Raw genomic sequence first — 17,871 nt, 5'->3', positions numbered from 1 at the left:
ATGACATTACCTAGAAAGAGTGCTCGCAGCTTTTATTGAGTAACTGTCCAAGTCCAAGCTTCACACAAAGACAATAAATATTTAAGTGCAACTTAAGCTAAGTGGCCAATGCCCGTTATGCGGTCTGGTAGGGGCGTGTCCTATGACCGGTTGCGCTCGGCGACTGCTCCGCATTGCGATCGCTTTTGTCATGCAGATGAACCGCTTCACTGAGCTCGACGTTAGCGTGCAGCGCCGCATCGTTGGCATTGAGTTGCGCCTCCTGGGCGGAGAGTGTTGCCTTCTCTGCCGCCTCGCGCGTTTCCTCGTAGTCCAAACGCGCTGCATAGGCCTGCGACTCGGTCTGCTCCAGTTTGCCCTTGGCCTGGGCCACCATATCGATTTGTGACGACAGCTCAGCCGCTGCCTCAGCGGCAGCCTTCTGTGCCAGCTCAGATGCGGATTGGGCATTGTTCAGCGCTGCGGTCAGAACGCTCACATGGTTAATGGCCTGCTGTGCGGCATACTGGGCTGCCTTGGCCGACCGTTTGGCCTGCTGCAGTTGGGTGAGCTCTCGTTCGACGGACTTGTGTGCCTCGACGCTCTGCTCCTCCAGCCTGTGCAGAAGCACCTCCTTGCCCTTGAGCACGGCGACTGCAGTGCCCGCTGCCTGAGCAGCAGCTTGCGCCAATGTGCTCTTGGCCACATACGAGGCTTGCTTGCCAGCCGCATTCTGACTGGCCACAGCCGAGATGGCCTGATCCGCTGACCCCTTGGCAATGCTGCGCAAGCCATTGTCCACCAGATAACCGCCACTGCTGCTGCTGCCATGACTGCTGTGTGGGGCATAGTCGGAGCTCGCATAGTGGGGACTCTCGTATTGGGGTTGACTTGGCGCCGCAAACTCATCGTGGTTGACGGCCTCGAAGCTGTACGGTGGCAAATCGTGCTCAACAACCACAGTGTGTGTCGATGCCGAAGTCTTTTGTGGCTGTGGTGGCGGCGGCACATTCAGATGATAATGAGCATCCTTACGTTTTACCTTACGTCCAAATGCTGGCGCCTCACCTGGTTAGCCGGAAGTTAAGCAGCTGCATTTAAAGAAAGTACGGCCCCAACTTACCAAACAGCAGCATCAGCAACAATAAATGCAACATCAGTGACATCTTGGGAGCTTTTGTGTTTATGCAACGTTGCGGCTGTGAATATATGAAACAAAAGTCTTTACATAATCGCAAGGCAGACAGGAAGCTGTGGGCGCTGCAGGTGCGCGCTCATTCCTGCGGCTGATCAATCTGGCTGAGGACAAAGACTTTGGTCGGAGACAGCCTCAAGGCGTCTTAAAAGACTTCCCAACTACTGCAACCGGTTCGGCTAACTGTAAACTGTGGACATATTGGCGGCCCCAACAAACACAAACAAACAAACGAACGAAGTTAAGCCTTTGATTTAAGCACAATAAGCCAACGTCACGAAGTCGCTGCACAGTTTCATAACATCTGCTGCTGAGCCTTGAGATCAACATATTATCTTGCAAATTATTTATGCGAATATGAGAGTGCCTCGACTGGTGCTCGGCTAGGAGAGGTGTTGCTTACAACAGTTTTTATTGGTGTTATAATTTTTAGTTATAGTATTATTAGCACTAGCTATATTAGCCTGCTGGATAAACACTTTATTTATACAATATTTTGGGATTTGAATGGCAATTTTGCTACCGAGGAAGTAGAAATTTTAAATATGATTCGGGGACCCTGAGTAAATATTTTAAATTTGAATAAGAGATAAATTTAAATAAGGGACTATCCTAATGTGAAATGCATTCCTCTTGGTATGAAGTGATTTGCAAATAAACAAGAGACGCTGCTTATACAAAATTATCGCAGATTTTGTATAAAAACAAAAGTCTATGATAATCTATGATCTACAAATATATATATTACAATAAGTGTTCAAGCATGAATGGCCACCTCCTCTCCCTCACCGTCAAGCGGATAGTGCGAGAGCAGTCAGGACTATGCCCAACTTCAAGCCCTATGCTCCGTGGGATATCAGGCAATAGATCTATGAAGTCTGATTAGATTTAGTGCAACACTAGCTATCGTATCTCAAGCAGTAGGCAATGTCTCGCTAGGAAATATATTGATGCAGTTTTCTCGAAAATTCCAGCTTTTAGCTCTTCATAACTTTCACACTCGTAAACAGGCACGCAAATGTCGTGATTGTCATCAATATTGAATATATTAATTTATAAATATTTATTTCAATAAAATGTCTATTCTAAACATTTTATCAAGCATGTCGTCAATATGTGAACCTGAGCTAAATCGTCTTAATCTACACTATAACAACAAAGTTGTTCCCGACCATAGGGATATAGAAGGTCAAATTATTTTATAATTGTATAATCTTGAAGAAACTATATACATCTGCTGATTTTAGCTCATAAATAGTTGTTATTTTACATTCAGTTCCTTATCGATTTTATAACAACGATTAAGGTTAATTATAAAGGATAATTAAAATATATATATGTCTATACGCGTTCATACGTAGCTTCGAATGGAAGGACTTCTTTTCATTTATGACCACTTTCTGCCTGCCAGATACATTTTCAGAACTTTGATCTTAGAATTTCCTTTACTACAACTTATTTGAGTCTCCAGAAATTAGCTATAAGCTTAATAATAGTTGAGTGCTCCATTGGCAATTAAATGCCTTAAGCAACAGTTAGCAAAAGAAGAAGGTGGGCAGGGCAACTTCAAGTGAACTTTGCCTTATTTGTAACCAGAGAAATTGTAGAATTTCATCTTGGCTAATAAACTGTGTCAGTCAGCTTTGGCAGCGTTTGAGAGAGCAGAACCAGTTTACTCTTAAGGCCAGCACCACTGCAACCACCTTGCAACACTCACTCACACACACACACGCACACACAGGTAGTTAAAACTGGACAGTGGCAACATTCGAAAAGACAGTAATCACTCAATTTGACAGATAGGCACAATTTTCAGTGGCTCGGTGCCCTGCTACAGACACTTACACGACGGCGGCTACGCGTTAACCGAAGAGGACGTCCTGCGTGGTGCACAGGCGAAACGTATCTAATGCGCGGTCAGCGATTGTTTTGGCTGCAAGTCGCTAGGCGGGTTCGTTGGAAAACGCTTTTACTTTCGTGCTGCATGCAACGGAAATGCTTGTAAATCCGGTAAGCATACGTTGTCAATTGGCAGCGAGCGCCTGGATGCGGCTGGCATTTATAAGCCAAGTGGTTCGTCGAATGGGTTTGGGCGCGCCTCCAGCACCGCGGCGACCCGCTCGACTCGTGAGCAATGAAAGTGCAAACCCGTTGAACGTTTACTTTATGAGTTTGCAATGCAACGCAAATTGCTCCGCTTTGTAAGCGAACAACAACTAAAAAAGCAACTGCAGCTGCAACAATAACAAAGTGGCCGGGTCATTGCTTCCTTGCTGGACCATTGGGTAATTTGAAGCTGCTAGCGTGATGATGCCAGCGAATTCCTTAATTGCTTTGCGACGATTTAAACACCAGCCCCAAACTCCAAATTAAATATGACAATTGCCAGATATTACCCCGTAGACTAGGAAATAGCCCCGAAATTACTTTAGCATATAGATATACCCATATTTTCTATACGTTACTGAGGGAAACTCTTCATACAAGGGAGTTAGAGACCTGCTGGGTCGAGAGAGAGAGAGACAGTAGAGCATGACCATAAGTTCAAATACTTTATATTATATGTACTGAAAAACAAGTTAAAATAAAGCTACGATATATACTATACGATAAGCACTAAGATCTACAAGAAATTATTGAATTCCCGAGCATCTCATGGTAGGAAAATCATCAAAAAATTCTTTTAAGTCAACATCGAATCGAAATAATTTGCAAAGAAACAAACATCGAATAATCGATGAAAAGCTTCTTTTAAAAATGTAAAAAAAATTTTTTATATTTTTGTAAAATTGTATTAATAATAAGCTTTGAATTGATCCATACAGAATATGATAGAAAATCGATTAAGTTTTTACAAATGGTATGTGAGAACTATAACAAAATTAATTCATACTAAATTTGCAACATAAAATATTAATAAAATTTAAATTTAGAAATTGATATCCAATTTGTTCAGAAAAATTATTATATTGTAATTTTTATATTGTATTTTATATTGTAGGTGTTTCAAAGGAGCTTCAAATAACTAAGTCAACATTTTAAATTGGGAAAACCCACTTAATAGCAGATGCCGAAATGGACGTTTGACAATATCTGTCGTCCGAGTGCTGATACCAAAGCCAAAACCACAAAAATAGAAACGTCCATAAGCAAATTGTTACTTAAGCAAAAGCGTTAAAGAAAAGAACTAGTTAACCAGCCAAAAGATTAGGTCAAATTGCTGGATCAGCTAGTTATGCACATATTTATTAAAATACACTCAATATTATATATTTATATAACATATGTAAAATTAAAGCTATATTTTATATTATATTTGTTATTAATGTGCTCCTTACAATATTCATTTATATAAGTATTGTTCCATTCTCTCATATGATTAGAATCTGAAATAGACTTCGATTTTTATATAAAGTATATCTTGCTGGGCAAGCCTAAGCCTAAGAGGAGGTTCGAAACGAGGCAGATACTAGATTGTTCTCTTGTTCGTAAAACAATTACTCAATATGGTTTATAAGAAAAAAACTTAATAATAATGTTGATTTGATTTAATCGAAAATTATTTCCAGAACTTCTTCATGGACATATTGCGCTCGGAGTCCTTTTGCATGACCTTGGAGACGGCCATCTCGAAGTCCTCCTGGGTGACGTGGACACGGCGCTCGCGCAGCGCGTACATGCCAGCCTCTGTGCATACGCCCTTGACCTCAGCGCCAGATGCACCTGGCATCAGCTCGGCAATCTTGCGCAGATTGATGCCGCGCGTCAGATTCATTTTGCGCGAATGAATGTGTAGGATGTCGACGCGTGCCTCTTCGCTAGGTGGTGGGAATTCAATTTTACGATCGATGCGGCCGGGACGCAGCAGTGCCTGGTCGAGCACATCGATACGATTGGTGGCCATAATTACCTTGATGTTCTTGGATGCCTCAAAGCCGTCCAGTTGGTTCAGCAGTTCCAGCATTGTGCGCTGCACCTCCGAGTCGGCGCCTCGGCCCGACTCCAGACGTGCCGAGCCAATTGAATCGATCTCATCCATGAATATGATAGATGGCGCATGCTCCCGAGCCATGACAAACAGCTCGCGCACCATGCGTGATCCCTCGCCAATGTACTTCTGCACCAGCTCCGAGCCAGAGACGCGAATGAATGTGCATTCCGTGTGATGAGCGACAGCGCGAGCCAGCAGTGTTTTGCCAGTGCCAGGTGGTCCATAAAGCAGCACACCCTTGGGCTGGGCAATGCCAAGGGCATCGAACAGCTCAGGATGTTTGATGGGCAGCTCGATAACCTCCTTGATCTCGGTGATTTGCTTGGACAAGCCGCCCACCATTTCGTAGGTTGAGTCCGGCACTTTTTCGACCAACATCAACGAGACAAGCGGATCGACCTTGTTCGGCAAAATCTTGTGCAGTGTATAGCTATCATGTCGGAGTGCCACACGGCTATTGGTGGTCACATCATTGATATCGATATTCTTTTCCACATCGACAACGTATTTCCCATCGTGATGCACCTTGACCAATACCTTTTTCTTATCAATGGGCTTGACCACTTCACCCACATAGCTGCCTTGTTCCTGCAACAGCTGCAGTTCCTCGCGCAGCATACGCACTGCAGCAGTAGGGGATATATGGGAAGTTGGCAAGTAGCTGTTGGCTATTGTATCTCTCCTCTTATTGCTTACCTTTTGAGTTGAGCTCATTGCGCTGAGCTTCAAGGCGCTGCAGATTGCGCTGCTTCTCCGAAACAATGAACTGCAATTCAGCTATCTTTTGCTCAAAGAACGAGGTGAGACCGGTGCTGTCTTTGTCTTTAGGCGGCTCTTTGGGATCATCCATTTGCATCTAAACGGGAATATTATATCGAGTTGGTTGTTATAATTCATTCAGATTCTTTTAACTACACACCGATAAAATGTTATTTATTTAAATTTTCTCAAAACGAATATAAAAACCCTGTACACCAGCCGATTGTTGACGCTTTTATGCTTTACAATTTTTTTGTTTATATGAGATGGCAGTTTTGAATAACAGTGTTGTAAAACGTGTGCACTGTGTGATTCCTTTAATCCCCAAATTTGTACTAAAAATTGCTACTTTTTAAACAAGGATTTTTTTTGTATGAAAGGGAAATACTAAATGCAAGGTATTATTTGCAAACAGTAGTATTTTAAGTATATTCGCTTGGCAGTTAACAAACAAGTGTTTAAAAATATTTGTATGATTTTGCTTGCAGTAAAGCTGGTAAGCTGCATACATGGCTCAGCAGCGATTTTATTTAACAGCCTCAAAGTATGCTATAGTTTTTGCCAAGCCAGCTTCAAATGGCGAGCAAATGTGCAAAATGGTGTTAAATTTAAGAAACAGTTATTTAAAATGATAGTTTAACGGCTTTAAGTGTTGAAATCGGGACAAGCAGCAGTCGTTGACAATAAATTAATAGATTCTGATATCTTTGGCTTTAACAAGACACGAATTCACGTTGGGTTTGTCTAGACTTGCCTTAATTTTCATGCCTTAACAGCTAGAAATTACTTTTTAATTTAATTACTTTCACATAACCACCGATACGATACGATATGCATGTGTGCATTATCTGATTCTAGTTCGCCTATAAATTTTCTATTGCGTGAATCAGTGCGAAATCACGTCGCGTCAATTATTATTGGGAAAGTCTTAAATCTGTGGCTATTATTGATTAGATATTAGAGTCGCTGTTTAAATATGGCAACAGCAACAGCAGCAGTTGACGCATTTTGATTGATTTGAAGCTCGAATAACACAGCAAAGCTATGCAATATTTTTATAGATTGTTTATTTAAGTACTAGTCAGCACTGAATGCTTGGTATTTACGTTTAGGTATATCAATATATATAGATATTTATAATACTATGCGTAGCAATCCGATAGACAACAATGAGGTGCAAAGTTATTTGGATTTTGTTTAGCAAAAGTCGCAGCATTTTGCCAAAAATCAAATCATTCAGCAGCGAATAAATAATGAAAGATTGCTTCAACTTAAATGCTAATTAAATTACGGAAAATAATATTTGACTATTTGGTTGGACTGTTTTCTTGTTGTTGTTGGTGGTAATGATCGTTGGTGACGTTGCGTGGGTTTCGTTCGATCTTTTCATTTTAATTTGAATGTTTGTTTTCGTTTTCTTTGAACGAAACTAGTCGCTGGCCTCGCCAGAGCATTCAAATTGATCTAGCTGAGTTTTGAGCTTGTGTATGTTGAAATAAATAAAAGAGTTTTAAATTAATCTATCATTAAACGAGGTTAGGTCGTCTTGTCGCCCAGCTTGGTATGTAGTTGGCTAATGTCGTAGATCGCCACCAGATCTTTGTTGAGGCCCTCAAATACCTGCGCCACACGCGGCTGCAGATTGTAGAAGAACAGCGGCTGCTGTCGCTGTGCAAAATCCGTGACCATTGTCGATATCACCTTGGCAGCTGTGAAATCAGCTCCATAAATGTGCGTGCAATCTATGACGACCGGCAGCGTCGACTTGACGCCCTGTTTATTGATCACCTTGCGCACAAACTCCATCGAGGGGAAGATGAGACAGCGATCTGGCGTCAGCATCAAATAACGCTGGCCATTCGGCGACTGCAAATGAAAAGAATTCGCTTAGAGCCGAGCTCGAGCATGACATAACATTTGCCACTTACGCTCAGTGTTTCGATGCGCAGCTTGGGGCGCGCCGCCTGGTATAGAATGAAGATCACATTGATGCCGATGCCCACCAGAATGCCCAGCTGCAGCGGCATCACCAGACACGCAAAGAACGCGCCCAATCCGGGTATCAAATCCGTTTCTGTGAAAAGCGAAATGTCAAGCTCTGGCTACAATCCCTCTGCCAGTCTTCCCACTTACTCTTGCTGTGCCACATGGGCTTGATGACGCGATACTGGACCATGAAGATCACCGCGGCAATGATAATGGCCGCCAGGGCCGCCTTAGGAATATAGTAGAAACAGGGCGTGAGGTAGAGCAGCGCAATGATCACGATGACGCTCGTATACAAATTAGACAGCTGCGTGCGCACGCCGCTGGCGTTCAGGATGGCGCCGCGGGCCAGGCCTCCATTGCTGCGCAGACCCTGCACAAAGGAGTTGGCGACATTGCAAATGCCTGAAGCAATCAGCTCTTGGGTGGCATCTGTTGGCTTGCCGTCGGCTATGAAAGGGAATTTACAGATTATTATTTTTTTATTGTTATATAACAACTGAAGTGAGTGTACAAAAACTTACCGAATGCCTGCACCACGGCCATAGTCTCTAGGAGCGCTATCAGTGGCACCACAATCAGGCCGGAGCCAAGTGTGCTGACCATGTCCCAGAAGCTTTGCGCCTGCTGCAGCAGCTCGCCCGTCGTCTCATTCACAATGGCATCCATGTGGAAGGGCGGCGGCCGGAACTCAGGCAATCCTTTGGGCACAAATCCAACGGTGCGCACCAGCTGCTCGTTGCCACTGATGGACAGCCAGTAGCCCAGCGCAGCGGTGGCACAGACCAGCAGAGCATTACGTGCAGTGCCCACCGTCCAGAAGATGCCTGTGAATAGCCGCTGGCAGGAGGATTTGCCCTGCTTGGGCCCCAGACTGCAGCTAGCCAAGGCGCGCAGGCTGAGCAGCACAACGATGCAGGTGATGCCAAGTCCAAAGTCCGGCCAGCTGATGTTTTGTATGTTGTTGACAATGCTAATCCATACTTGGAGGAAGGTGTTGCCGCTGGTCTGTATGCCCAGCAGGTCCTTCATCTGGGAGCTGAAGATGATCAACGAGACGGCGCTGGTGAAGCCCGCACCCACCGGTCCCGACACAAAGTCAATCAGAAAGCCCAGCTGGAACATGCCCATCAGTATCTCAATGATGCCGCTGAGGAAGGTCAGCAGCGTGGCCATCTGCCAGCTGCCGCCGGCAATTTGAAACGAGAGCAAAGCCGAAATGGCCGTCGGTCCGATGGGCACATCCTTGCTGGAGCCGATGAATATGTAAATGAAGCAGCCCAGAAAGCACGCATACAGTCCATACTGCAGATCGAGTCCAGCAATGCCGGCGTAGGCCAGAGCCTGCGGTATCACAGTCAGAGCCACCGAAATGCCGGCCACGATGTCGCCAAAGATGTAATCCTTTTTATACTGCGGCAGCCAGACGAGTATGGGGAAGCGTTTCTCCAGGGTCTTGCGACGAAAGATGTTCGCCCAGGTGCTGCGGCAGCAGTCCTTCCAGCCGGACATCACCGGCTCCTCCTCCTGCTGTACGATGCAGTCACGCGACGTGTGATACAGCGTGTTCGTCGGTATATCCACTGATACATCAGCGCCATTAAAGGCGCTATTCACATGCCCCGTATCTTTGGCAGTCATCTCAAATGACGTCGTCGACACACAATGACACACACAGCTCTATATGTACTCTCTACTTGTACTTGTGTCGCGTTGAAAGCTCACGTCTGTGGTACTTATTGCGCTTTTTGTTTTTGTCCAATTTGCTTTTGTCAGCGATGGCGTTGGCGTTGGCTTCATCTACGGCTTCATCTCACTGTCACAGGGGCAAGTCGCAATCACTTCACTTCACTTCACTTCACTTCATGCCGCGCGTCAAAGCAAAACTAAATCCGAAAGCCAAACTATTCGCGAGCGCGTCAAATGCGGGAATGAAACGAATTCGAGATCGAGCCAGAAGCAGAGGTAACAGCAGCAGCAGCAGCAGCAGCAGCAGCAGCAGAAGCAGAAGCAGCGCTCAACTGTAGCCGAATGGCTGGGAACTGATTATAAATAGGTGCGAGTCGCGAGTGGCAATCCGCTCGTGTCACACGGCAAACGCCGCCCAGCAGCAGCAGCAGCAGCAGAGGCAGCGCCGACGTTCGAGACTCAGCGCCGGCTTTCGTTAGAGCAACACGAAAATAAAAAAAAATAAATAAACCGGCTTGTGTCTGTGGTCTCTGGGTGTCTCGAGTATCGTGTAACACATCTAGTCGAACCAAAAGAAATGTTAATTGTGCAGCCTCTTCTTGCCTGCCTTGTAAGCGCATGGAGTTCCCAGCAGCAGCAGCTGCAGGTTAACTCCTACTGCTTGCACTTTTAGGGAAATTCAGGCTTTTCAAGTTTCTTACATGCACGTGCTAAAAGCAACAACAACAACAACAGCAGCAAGCATACGCAACCACAATGCAAATCTTATTGAATATATTTTATTCCGATCGCATTGAAAGCGAATTTCACACCAGTCACATGACTCGTCTGTTGGCTACGCTTAATTCCCCACATAATTAAAATACAAAAAAAAAATAAATAAATAAAAATAAAAAATAAATAATAATAAGCTTTCATATTGGACTCTTGGCATTCTTTAACTGTATTTTACTGTCGTTCTATTAGTGTAAGCTTGCCTGTGGAATGTTCGTATAGAATGACAGTGAAGTGAATACGTAAGATGACTTTTTTCGATTTTTACGAAAGCTTGAGTAATTCGAGCATTTATGTCAACTATAATGAGCTCCTTTTTCAACTAAAAAATTCCGCTGTCACGTTAAGTCAGCAAGTGAAATTATTTATTTAGCATGGGAATATTTGTATTGAAATTGAATTTGCCCAATTGTTTATTTTTATTTGAAAGTTAAAATGCCAAACAAATGGCAAATTAACAATATAGAACTTTTACGCTTATCACTGTAAAGTGGGATATTTGTAGTTAAATGTCCCTAGGCGCGCGAACTTACTTACTTACTTGCCGTAAATGGGCCTTTAATAAATGCCCAATTAAAATACCACTTGACACGTTTTACAGCACTGGAAAAGAACGACTACCACAAGGGGAAATTAATCAGCAGAACGGTGGCGGCGCCGGTGACGACGTAATAAAAAAATAAAACAATAAAAAAAGCATTGCAATCGTAAATAAATCAGCTTTGAAGTGCGTCCACAATAAATCAGTTATGAATATTGGTTTAGATAAAGACAATTTGAGTTTAGAAAAATTAATCAGAAGCCACTTAATACATATAAATGTATATTTGTATATATATTTATATATATATCTAACCCTGTCTATCAGCAGAGCCAGGAAGTGTTTTTAATTTAGTTTTCATATTTGAATACATACGTTTGTATTAATTAGTTAGCTAGTTAAAGATTTTTACGTGATGTTTTTGGAGCGTTAACTTGAGTCTTCCGTATTTAACTGAATTTGGTTCATTTCATTTAAATGCCAAGATTTATCAGTTTGCAGAAATCAAGAGCTGCTTATATAGAAACTGGAAACGGGGGCTTCACCATGGGGTTTTCCTGAATGCCAAGCCTTATTACTTATGCAGTTCTTGTATAGCTTAGCCTATCACTAAATGTGGTCAGGGAAAAATCTGTTAAGAATCTTTCTTCGAATTCTGACTTCACTCTGACATAATTATTGATGGAAAAATACGCGAAATTGTAGCGTACAATTATTTCAACTAAATAGCCTCAAGCAGGCAATCAATCAAGTGTATATAATAATAATAAATAAAACACGCAGCACGCAGATACACACACCCACACACTTACACACAAACACAAGCACTGAAGAGAAGCTTTACAAAAACACGTGTTGAGCGCCTGATAAAAGATTTGTGCTCCACCAAGAGATGAGAAATCTTTCCACACGAATGACAGACACAAAACAAAAACGCATATAAACAAATAACAAAACATATCTGATTATATCATGCCGAATTTAAAATACGCTTTTCTCTAATAATAATGCCATATCAGGGAATTTGTAAGCTTACGGCTCAAATGTCGATATAATATGGAAATGAATCAAAGCAAACAACGTTTTGAATAAAAAATAATTCATAAATTAACTGATAAAGGTCGAAAGTGATCGACTACTAGTTACCCTGTACCCAGGGACAAAACTCTAACTTCCGCTCAGGAGACAACTAAAAACTTGTATTTATAGATGTTGTGAGAATCGCCTTAATGAATTTATATTTCTGTTTATTATTAATATTATTAATGATTTAAAGCTCTATCAGAGCATTTCATGCCTGCCCTGAAGCACTTCTTTCCGGAAGGAGATAGCTCTAACAATTCGAAACTTAATAACATTTTCACTGACGTCAAAGCAGTAGATCATTCCATTCACCTTAAGCGTCTATAGGGTATGCAAAGGGAAATCTCTTTAGAACAAGATAAACAGGTAGCTCTGTCTAATGCACAAATTTGACGTACAAAAATTGGCTTCGATAGGAAACCAGTTAAGATTTGTATATGTCAAAAGAGAAAAAAATATAAGTTACATAACTAGCAATTTAGGCAGATTGAATGATGCGAATCATTGTTAACAGCTTCTCAAGTTATTAACCCGTATAATGACATTGCTGAAATACTTTTCGAATACTTTCAGTTCGCTAATACAATTTAATGAATGTACGAACATGAATATGCATCATGTGGCTCTCTAGAAAGGTGTGCTTTAACCTTACGAGTACTTACAATCACAGCCGCATTGACTTAATTATTAGCTCTCTATACACTTACCGAGGGTATCATATTGTTTTTTCACTAATTGTGAATCAGCACGATTATGTTTCGATGAAAAAGAGCAATACAACTCTCGGAATCAGATTCATCAGTTACTATATCAAATGATTATTCGGGGAAAATTGAAATTTATTGATATAAAACTAATTTATTTATTACTAAATATTAATATTATCAACAATATAAATGCTGTCATGAATTTTTGTTATATAAATCATGACCGAATCGGTAGATAAGTGAGGCATGCCGCGCTGTTTTATACCCATTGAATTTGGTAAGTCATTGAAGTAGAAGTCATGGGAGCCATAGCATTGCTTAGATGAATACACCCAGCGGCTGGTAGCCTGGATGAATCTATAAAGTATATATACTCATAATCAGTATTAATATCCGAAAGAATTAAGGCCTATCGGGCTGTCCCCCGTCCATCTGTATCTCGTGTAGTAGAAGAGCCAGATATTTAAAGTTAGTTTCTTCCATTAAATAAATATTGCCTTTTCCATAAAAAATCGATTAACATCAATATTAAACTTCAGTTATTTGAGCATATGTTAAGAATTACATTTACTAAATTTGTGTTATGGATAAAGACAACAATCTTCATAAAACCTGATAACGCTAATGCCTCGAAATCATGCTACAAAGTGCAGGATATCTTGCATCGTACTCTTTACTTACTCTCTGACTCTCTTACATCTTGATCAGCTCAACATATATAAGACTTGAGTGTATTTAAGCTGCGTCGGTTTGTTTTCTGTTAGTTTTTACGTGCAACTTTCGTGCGGTCAAACTGTGTTGCTCATACGACACGTTGCTCGCAGCGAAGATAATTGAGTGAGTGGCACAAATTATAGATTTAGATATATATTGAAAAACAATTAAATGTCAGTACTTAACTGTATACGAAAACTACATTTAATTACAGTTGGCGTACATTTCTCATGCTTAGCAGCAGATGAAAATTGAATATCGTTAAACAAAATTCACACAGATATTAGCTGACTCTTCCTAAGGGAGTGAGCAAATTGTAGGAGATTTATAGTTTTCGATAGTTAACTAGGGTTTGCTTAAGCAGATAACAGATCTGTGTACACACAGGGCCAAGCCTCAAGGCTCTCTCAGTGGTCGGAGTTTGAACCGTGTTCGGTTTTTATAGAATCAGTGATAAAAGGCTTGACGATTTGTATGCACTTCAGCTGCATATTTACGTATTATTTATAATGCGCACGTAAGTAACTGTAACTTCGGCAAATAAGCAAACAAACAAACAAACGAACAGGCAAACAATTGTGCCAACCCAGAGTTAGTCAGCTGATCAACGCCAACGATGAACATGATGAATTACGAGTTAGTTTGCGAGGCAAATACAACTGTTAATTTCCCTGGCAGTTAATTGCACACAATCAACATGCATAAGTGACAACAGCAAGAGCAACAGCAACAACAACTATCACAATGGCATCAACTAGGCCTACAGATTACAGATTACGCAATGCTGGCAGCAGCAGCAACAGCAGCAGCAGCAGTCAATCGCTCGTGCGCAGTGGAATGCATTGAGGCATGTAAATTAGTTGTCGCGAGGCTTCACGTGACTCACTTGATGTCCATATAACCATATCGGATTTATACAATTTAACACAGATTAAATACATTCGATGGTCGCTTATGCAACGCGCATGCGGTGCAGTTCGACTTATAGAGTAACTCCACGCTCCACGCTCCACACTCCACACTCCATATGCGACTCAACAGTGTTACCTCTTACATTATTTAAGGCCCGAAATGCATGTCAAGGTCTACGGCTTGACCAAGTTCAATGCCAGCGAAATAACTGAATGTGATATATTAGCCAAAGCCGAGACGAACTTTGAAAGCTGTTCCGGTTGCGTTCGTCTGCTGCGTTTTGACTAATATTTTACTTAACATTGTTCATTTTTTTCTGACAAATTCAAATTAGCTGTTCGATCAAAACAAAAACAAGGCAGAATTTTGTGTGCTGTCAGCTGTGTGCGATTGCATAATACTTATATATAATATAACTTCGAGGTAGACTCTTATCGAGAGGGATCGTCTGGGAAAAGTTGGATGTAAAGCTGTGGAATAAGTTAGGGAGTGTTAACCTCATAAAGGCTAACTTAAGATCTCTGAAACTATGTATAAAGAAATGTTTCAAAGTTCAAGTCTCTCTTCTTCAAGAGTTCTTAAGTTATATCATCAATTTGTCTATTTGATCAATCTGCAGCCTTTAGTAATTCTAGCTGGAATACTATGATATAGATACTTTATCCGATTTGTCTCTCAAAGGCTTAGCTAAAGAAACTTCATATTTTTATCTAACACTCGTATCAAAAAGTATTTAAATTGAATAACAATTCTTTAGCTACAATAGCGCCTTAACTAATAGCATTTATATTATAATAGGCACAGAAAAAACAAATTCTTAATTTGTTGCGCTCTCTAATAGGCGTATCCATATAAAGTCTTTATCTGAAGAGGCTATAGTAAGACAGACATAGTAAGACAGACATTTCCTGAATCCCATAACTTTTAGCTTCATGAACGAGTTTCGCTGAACCACTGTGCATAAACTGGATATGCGCATATGAACTAACTGACATATCTACATAAACATATATTAGCCATGGCGTATGATGCTGAATCTCATTGATAAATGAGTGCAGCATTCGCCAATTGGATGATTTCCTTAACAAGTTTGCGACAAACTCAGATTTGGGTTCATTGAACCGAGGCGAATTCTCTTTGTCAGCCGACGGCAGCTGTGCGATCTGTATTTTTCTCGAACACTGAATACCCCTAGCAAATGTAAGCCTCCTTTCGCAGTAACCATTAAAACGTAATCTGTGCACGAAAATAAACAAACAAAACATCAATAACAACACCCAAAAAGAAACCGTAATGGAGCCTAAACGAGAAATGTTTTTGTTTTGTTTTTGTTTTTGGTTTGTGATTGCAAATTGTTAAACATATTTTGTTGATGATATTAAATGTGAGAAAGCAATAAAGTCAAGCGCAGCAAGGGCAATAATTTATGTTTATTTTTGGTGAAATTAGGCAGTTAGTTCGATGTGGGTAATTGAATGGGAAGTTTTAGCACCCCGGCTCGACCGCTAAGTGGCGCTAAACCGCGCCCCTTCAACCAATCGGCGTGCTAATGAATTGCCAACAAGCAACATGAATTAGCAAATCGATTTTGAGTGATAGATAAACGAGACAAAAAAAAAAAACAAACAGAAAGCGAAAAACAAAAGCACCGACAGCTGCCAACATTGCTCTGAGCCATTAGTGAGCGTGCGAGCTGATAAAAAGATAGAGGAGACGATAAAATATTTTTGATATGACAATTGGGCTATTAACTGCTGTGCGATGTGTGTTGGGCCAGTTAATTAATATGCTAAACGCTATGCAGTTCATATATAGCTTACGGAAATTACATTGAACGCTGCCAAATGGAGGTTCAATGCACGCCACAGCAACGGACCGACGGGTCGACGGGGCGTATGCGTAATATGACCTACAGCAATTTATTCGTTTGTTAAATATTCTTGATTGCGTGACGCTCACGTGAGACTGGGACTTGGCTAACACTATGAAATTTATGCGTTGCGTTTCACAATTGTTAAATGACCCAAGGTACTGCCGCTGGCTAGAAGTACAAAGGTTTAAGACTTCCCATTAGCATTATCAATTGCGCTGTAGAAAAAGCTGATTTCAATTGTACTTAATTCCTCCAGCGGAGTCTTGAGCTGTTCAAAACAAAGTGTGCCAGATGCTACACTTATCAGACCTTAGACATTATATGACTGGCCTTAAAGGCATCTGCTAAGCAAATATTTTGCAGACAAACTCAGCAATCTTGCCGTAAAAGCTTCTTCCAGATAATGTGTGTAGCATCAACTGACGCATTTTTTCAACTATTGTATGATTTTTGGTAAGTTGTAGAGCAAATAACGCTTGACCTCCTACTAAGCAAATATGCGCCAAGATATATTATTATATTATATTAGATATTTTGAGATTTAAGATCTTAGATCTTGGCAAGTGCTGCAGTCGAGCAACAATTGGAGCACATGAATAGTATTATAATTTGATTACTTTAAGGCTTTTAAGCATTGGCTTTTGATTATATTTGAGAAGCTTAAGCCAAAGTAAAATTAGACTAAGCTAATTGCTGCCTTAAGTCTGAGGTATTTTAGCTGGTTTGGACTGAACATAACATAACTTAGCTGGACTTCATTTTACTCTGGAACTCAAATGGTTAAAGTTAAACAAAGGATATATGAACTCTACTCAGAGACTAGAATTAAAATAAGTTTGAAATATCTCGTAAGTCGCAAAAACTATTCTTTAATAATTATTTATTATTTTATTTATTATATATTAGCATTGAGTTGAAATTAAAAAACTTTTAATTGGCTGCTAAGGCCTTCGGCTAAGATATCAACGCAACGTCCACATACTAAGCCAGGAATTCAAGCCATAACAAGCTGATTCTCGTTCAGTTGGTGTTTCTAACTCATTAATGCAGCCTTTAATGGCATATAATATCTACTTATTATACTGTACGTAGTACTGGAAACAAGTTTTTTGTAAAGAACGAATTGTTTAAATCAGGTTTATGCTTTACCTAATGCTTAAGAAAGTGATGTGATCATATAAAAAAATGCGATGGTTTATTTTCCATTTACATTAATTTGTAAGCCAAACAAAACCAATAAATTTCTAGATTACATGTTGAGCCAGGCAGCAGACGTTAGACGCAATTGGATAAGCAAACAGCTGAAGCTGCTTATGGAAATTCAGGCAGATCTTTACGCCATTTTATTCCGCCATTAGCATATTTAAACACTCAATTTGTTTGCTGTCACGATGCATGGGCAGCCCTTAAGTTGGGCTCATGTTTCACTTATAAGTCGTGATCAAGCGCAATGTTTGTTATTTTAATTGGCACATGCATCAAATGCGACAGGCAGCCAACTCGTCATGAACCTCAGTGTGGCGGGAATCAGAAGTCTCGGCGATGCTCTGTAATCTTATCTTATAAGTTCTCAGGCTCGTTCCCGCAACGCTCTTCAAATAAAATACAATGCAACAGGTAAATAAATATTTGCTGAAATATCTTATGTGAAGCATTCTGTCAGTCGCG

General features: G+C 41.0%; 3 protein-coding genes across 3 annotated transcripts; all 3 read right to left on the bottom strand.

Moving 5' to 3' along the window:
• Positions 1-115: 115 nt before the first annotated feature.
• LOC111597404 lies at positions 116-1,145 on the bottom strand. The gene is made up of 2 exons (XM_023312083.2): positions 1,103-1,145; positions 116-1,047 (listed from the first exon to the last, which is right to left on the bottom strand). The coding sequence occupies exons 1-2, from the start codon at positions 1,143-1,145 to the stop codon at positions 116-118; spliced, it is 975 nt and encodes a 324-aa protein (XP_023167851.2).
• A 3,361-nt stretch (positions 1,146-4,506) lies between these two features.
• Positions 4,507-6,268, bottom strand: LOC111597395 (26S proteasome regulatory subunit 8). Its single transcript, XM_023312071.2, has 3 exons — positions 6,085-6,268; positions 5,862-6,021; positions 4,507-5,788 (listed from the first exon to the last, which is right to left on the bottom strand). The coding sequence occupies exons 2-3, from the start codon at positions 6,019-6,021 to the stop codon at positions 4,734-4,736; spliced, it is 1,215 nt and encodes a 404-aa protein (XP_023167839.1). The 5' UTR covers positions 6,085-6,268; the 3' UTR covers positions 4,507-4,733.
• Positions 6,269-7,204: 936 nt separating this feature from the next.
• Positions 7,205-9,940, bottom strand: LOC111597394 (sodium-independent sulfate anion transporter). Its single transcript, XM_023312070.2, has 4 exons — positions 8,435-9,940; positions 8,058-8,360; positions 7,853-7,998; positions 7,205-7,790 (listed from the first exon to the last, which is right to left on the bottom strand). The coding sequence occupies exons 1-4, from the start codon at positions 9,549-9,551 to the stop codon at positions 7,461-7,463; spliced, it is 1,896 nt and encodes a 631-aa protein (XP_023167838.2). The 5' UTR covers positions 9,552-9,940; the 3' UTR covers positions 7,205-7,460.
• Positions 9,941-17,871: the final 7,931 nt, after the last annotated feature.

This window comes from Drosophila hydei, unplaced genomic scaffold, assembly GCF_003285905.1.
Source record: "Drosophila hydei strain 15085-1641.00,03,60 unplaced genomic scaffold, DhydRS2 tig00008119-arrow-pilon, whole genome shotgun sequence".
Taxonomy (NCBI): domain Eukaryota; kingdom Metazoa; phylum Arthropoda; class Insecta; order Diptera; family Drosophilidae; genus Drosophila; species Drosophila hydei.
Note: the sequence above shows the minus strand (reverse complement) of the source record. Positions and strands in the feature narration are given on the sequence as shown.

Excerpts from the sequence above, each read along its gene's own strand:
- LOC111597404 (XM_023312083.2), bottom strand. The coding sequence starts at position 1,145 with ATGTCACTGATGTTGCATTTATTGTTGCTGATGCTGCTGTTTG. Across the intron at positions 1,048-1,102 it reads GTTGCTGATGCTGCTGTTTG|GTGAGGCGCCAGCATTTGGA; the intron begins GTAAGTTGGGGC and ends CCGGCTAACCAG.
- LOC111597394 (XM_023312070.2), bottom strand. The coding sequence starts at position 9,551 with ATGACTGCCAAAGATACGGGGCATGTGAATAGCGCCTTTAATGGCGCT. Across the intron at positions 7,999-8,057 it reads GCCCATGTGGCACAGCAAGA|AAACGGATTTGATACCCGGA; the intron begins GTAAGTGGGAAG and ends CGCTTTTCACAG. Across the intron at positions 7,791-7,852 it reads TGCGCATCGAAACACTGAGC|TCGCCGAATGGCCAGCGTTA; the intron begins GTAAGTGGCAAA and ends TTTCATTTGCAG.
- LOC111597395 (XM_023312071.2), bottom strand. The coding sequence starts at position 6,021 with ATGCAAATGGATGATCCCAAAGAGCCGCCTAAAGACAAAGACAGCACC. Across the intron at positions 5,789-5,861 it reads CAATGAGCTCAACTCAAAAG|TGCGTATGCTGCGCGAGGAA; the intron begins GTAAGCAATAAG and ends CTACTGCTGCAG.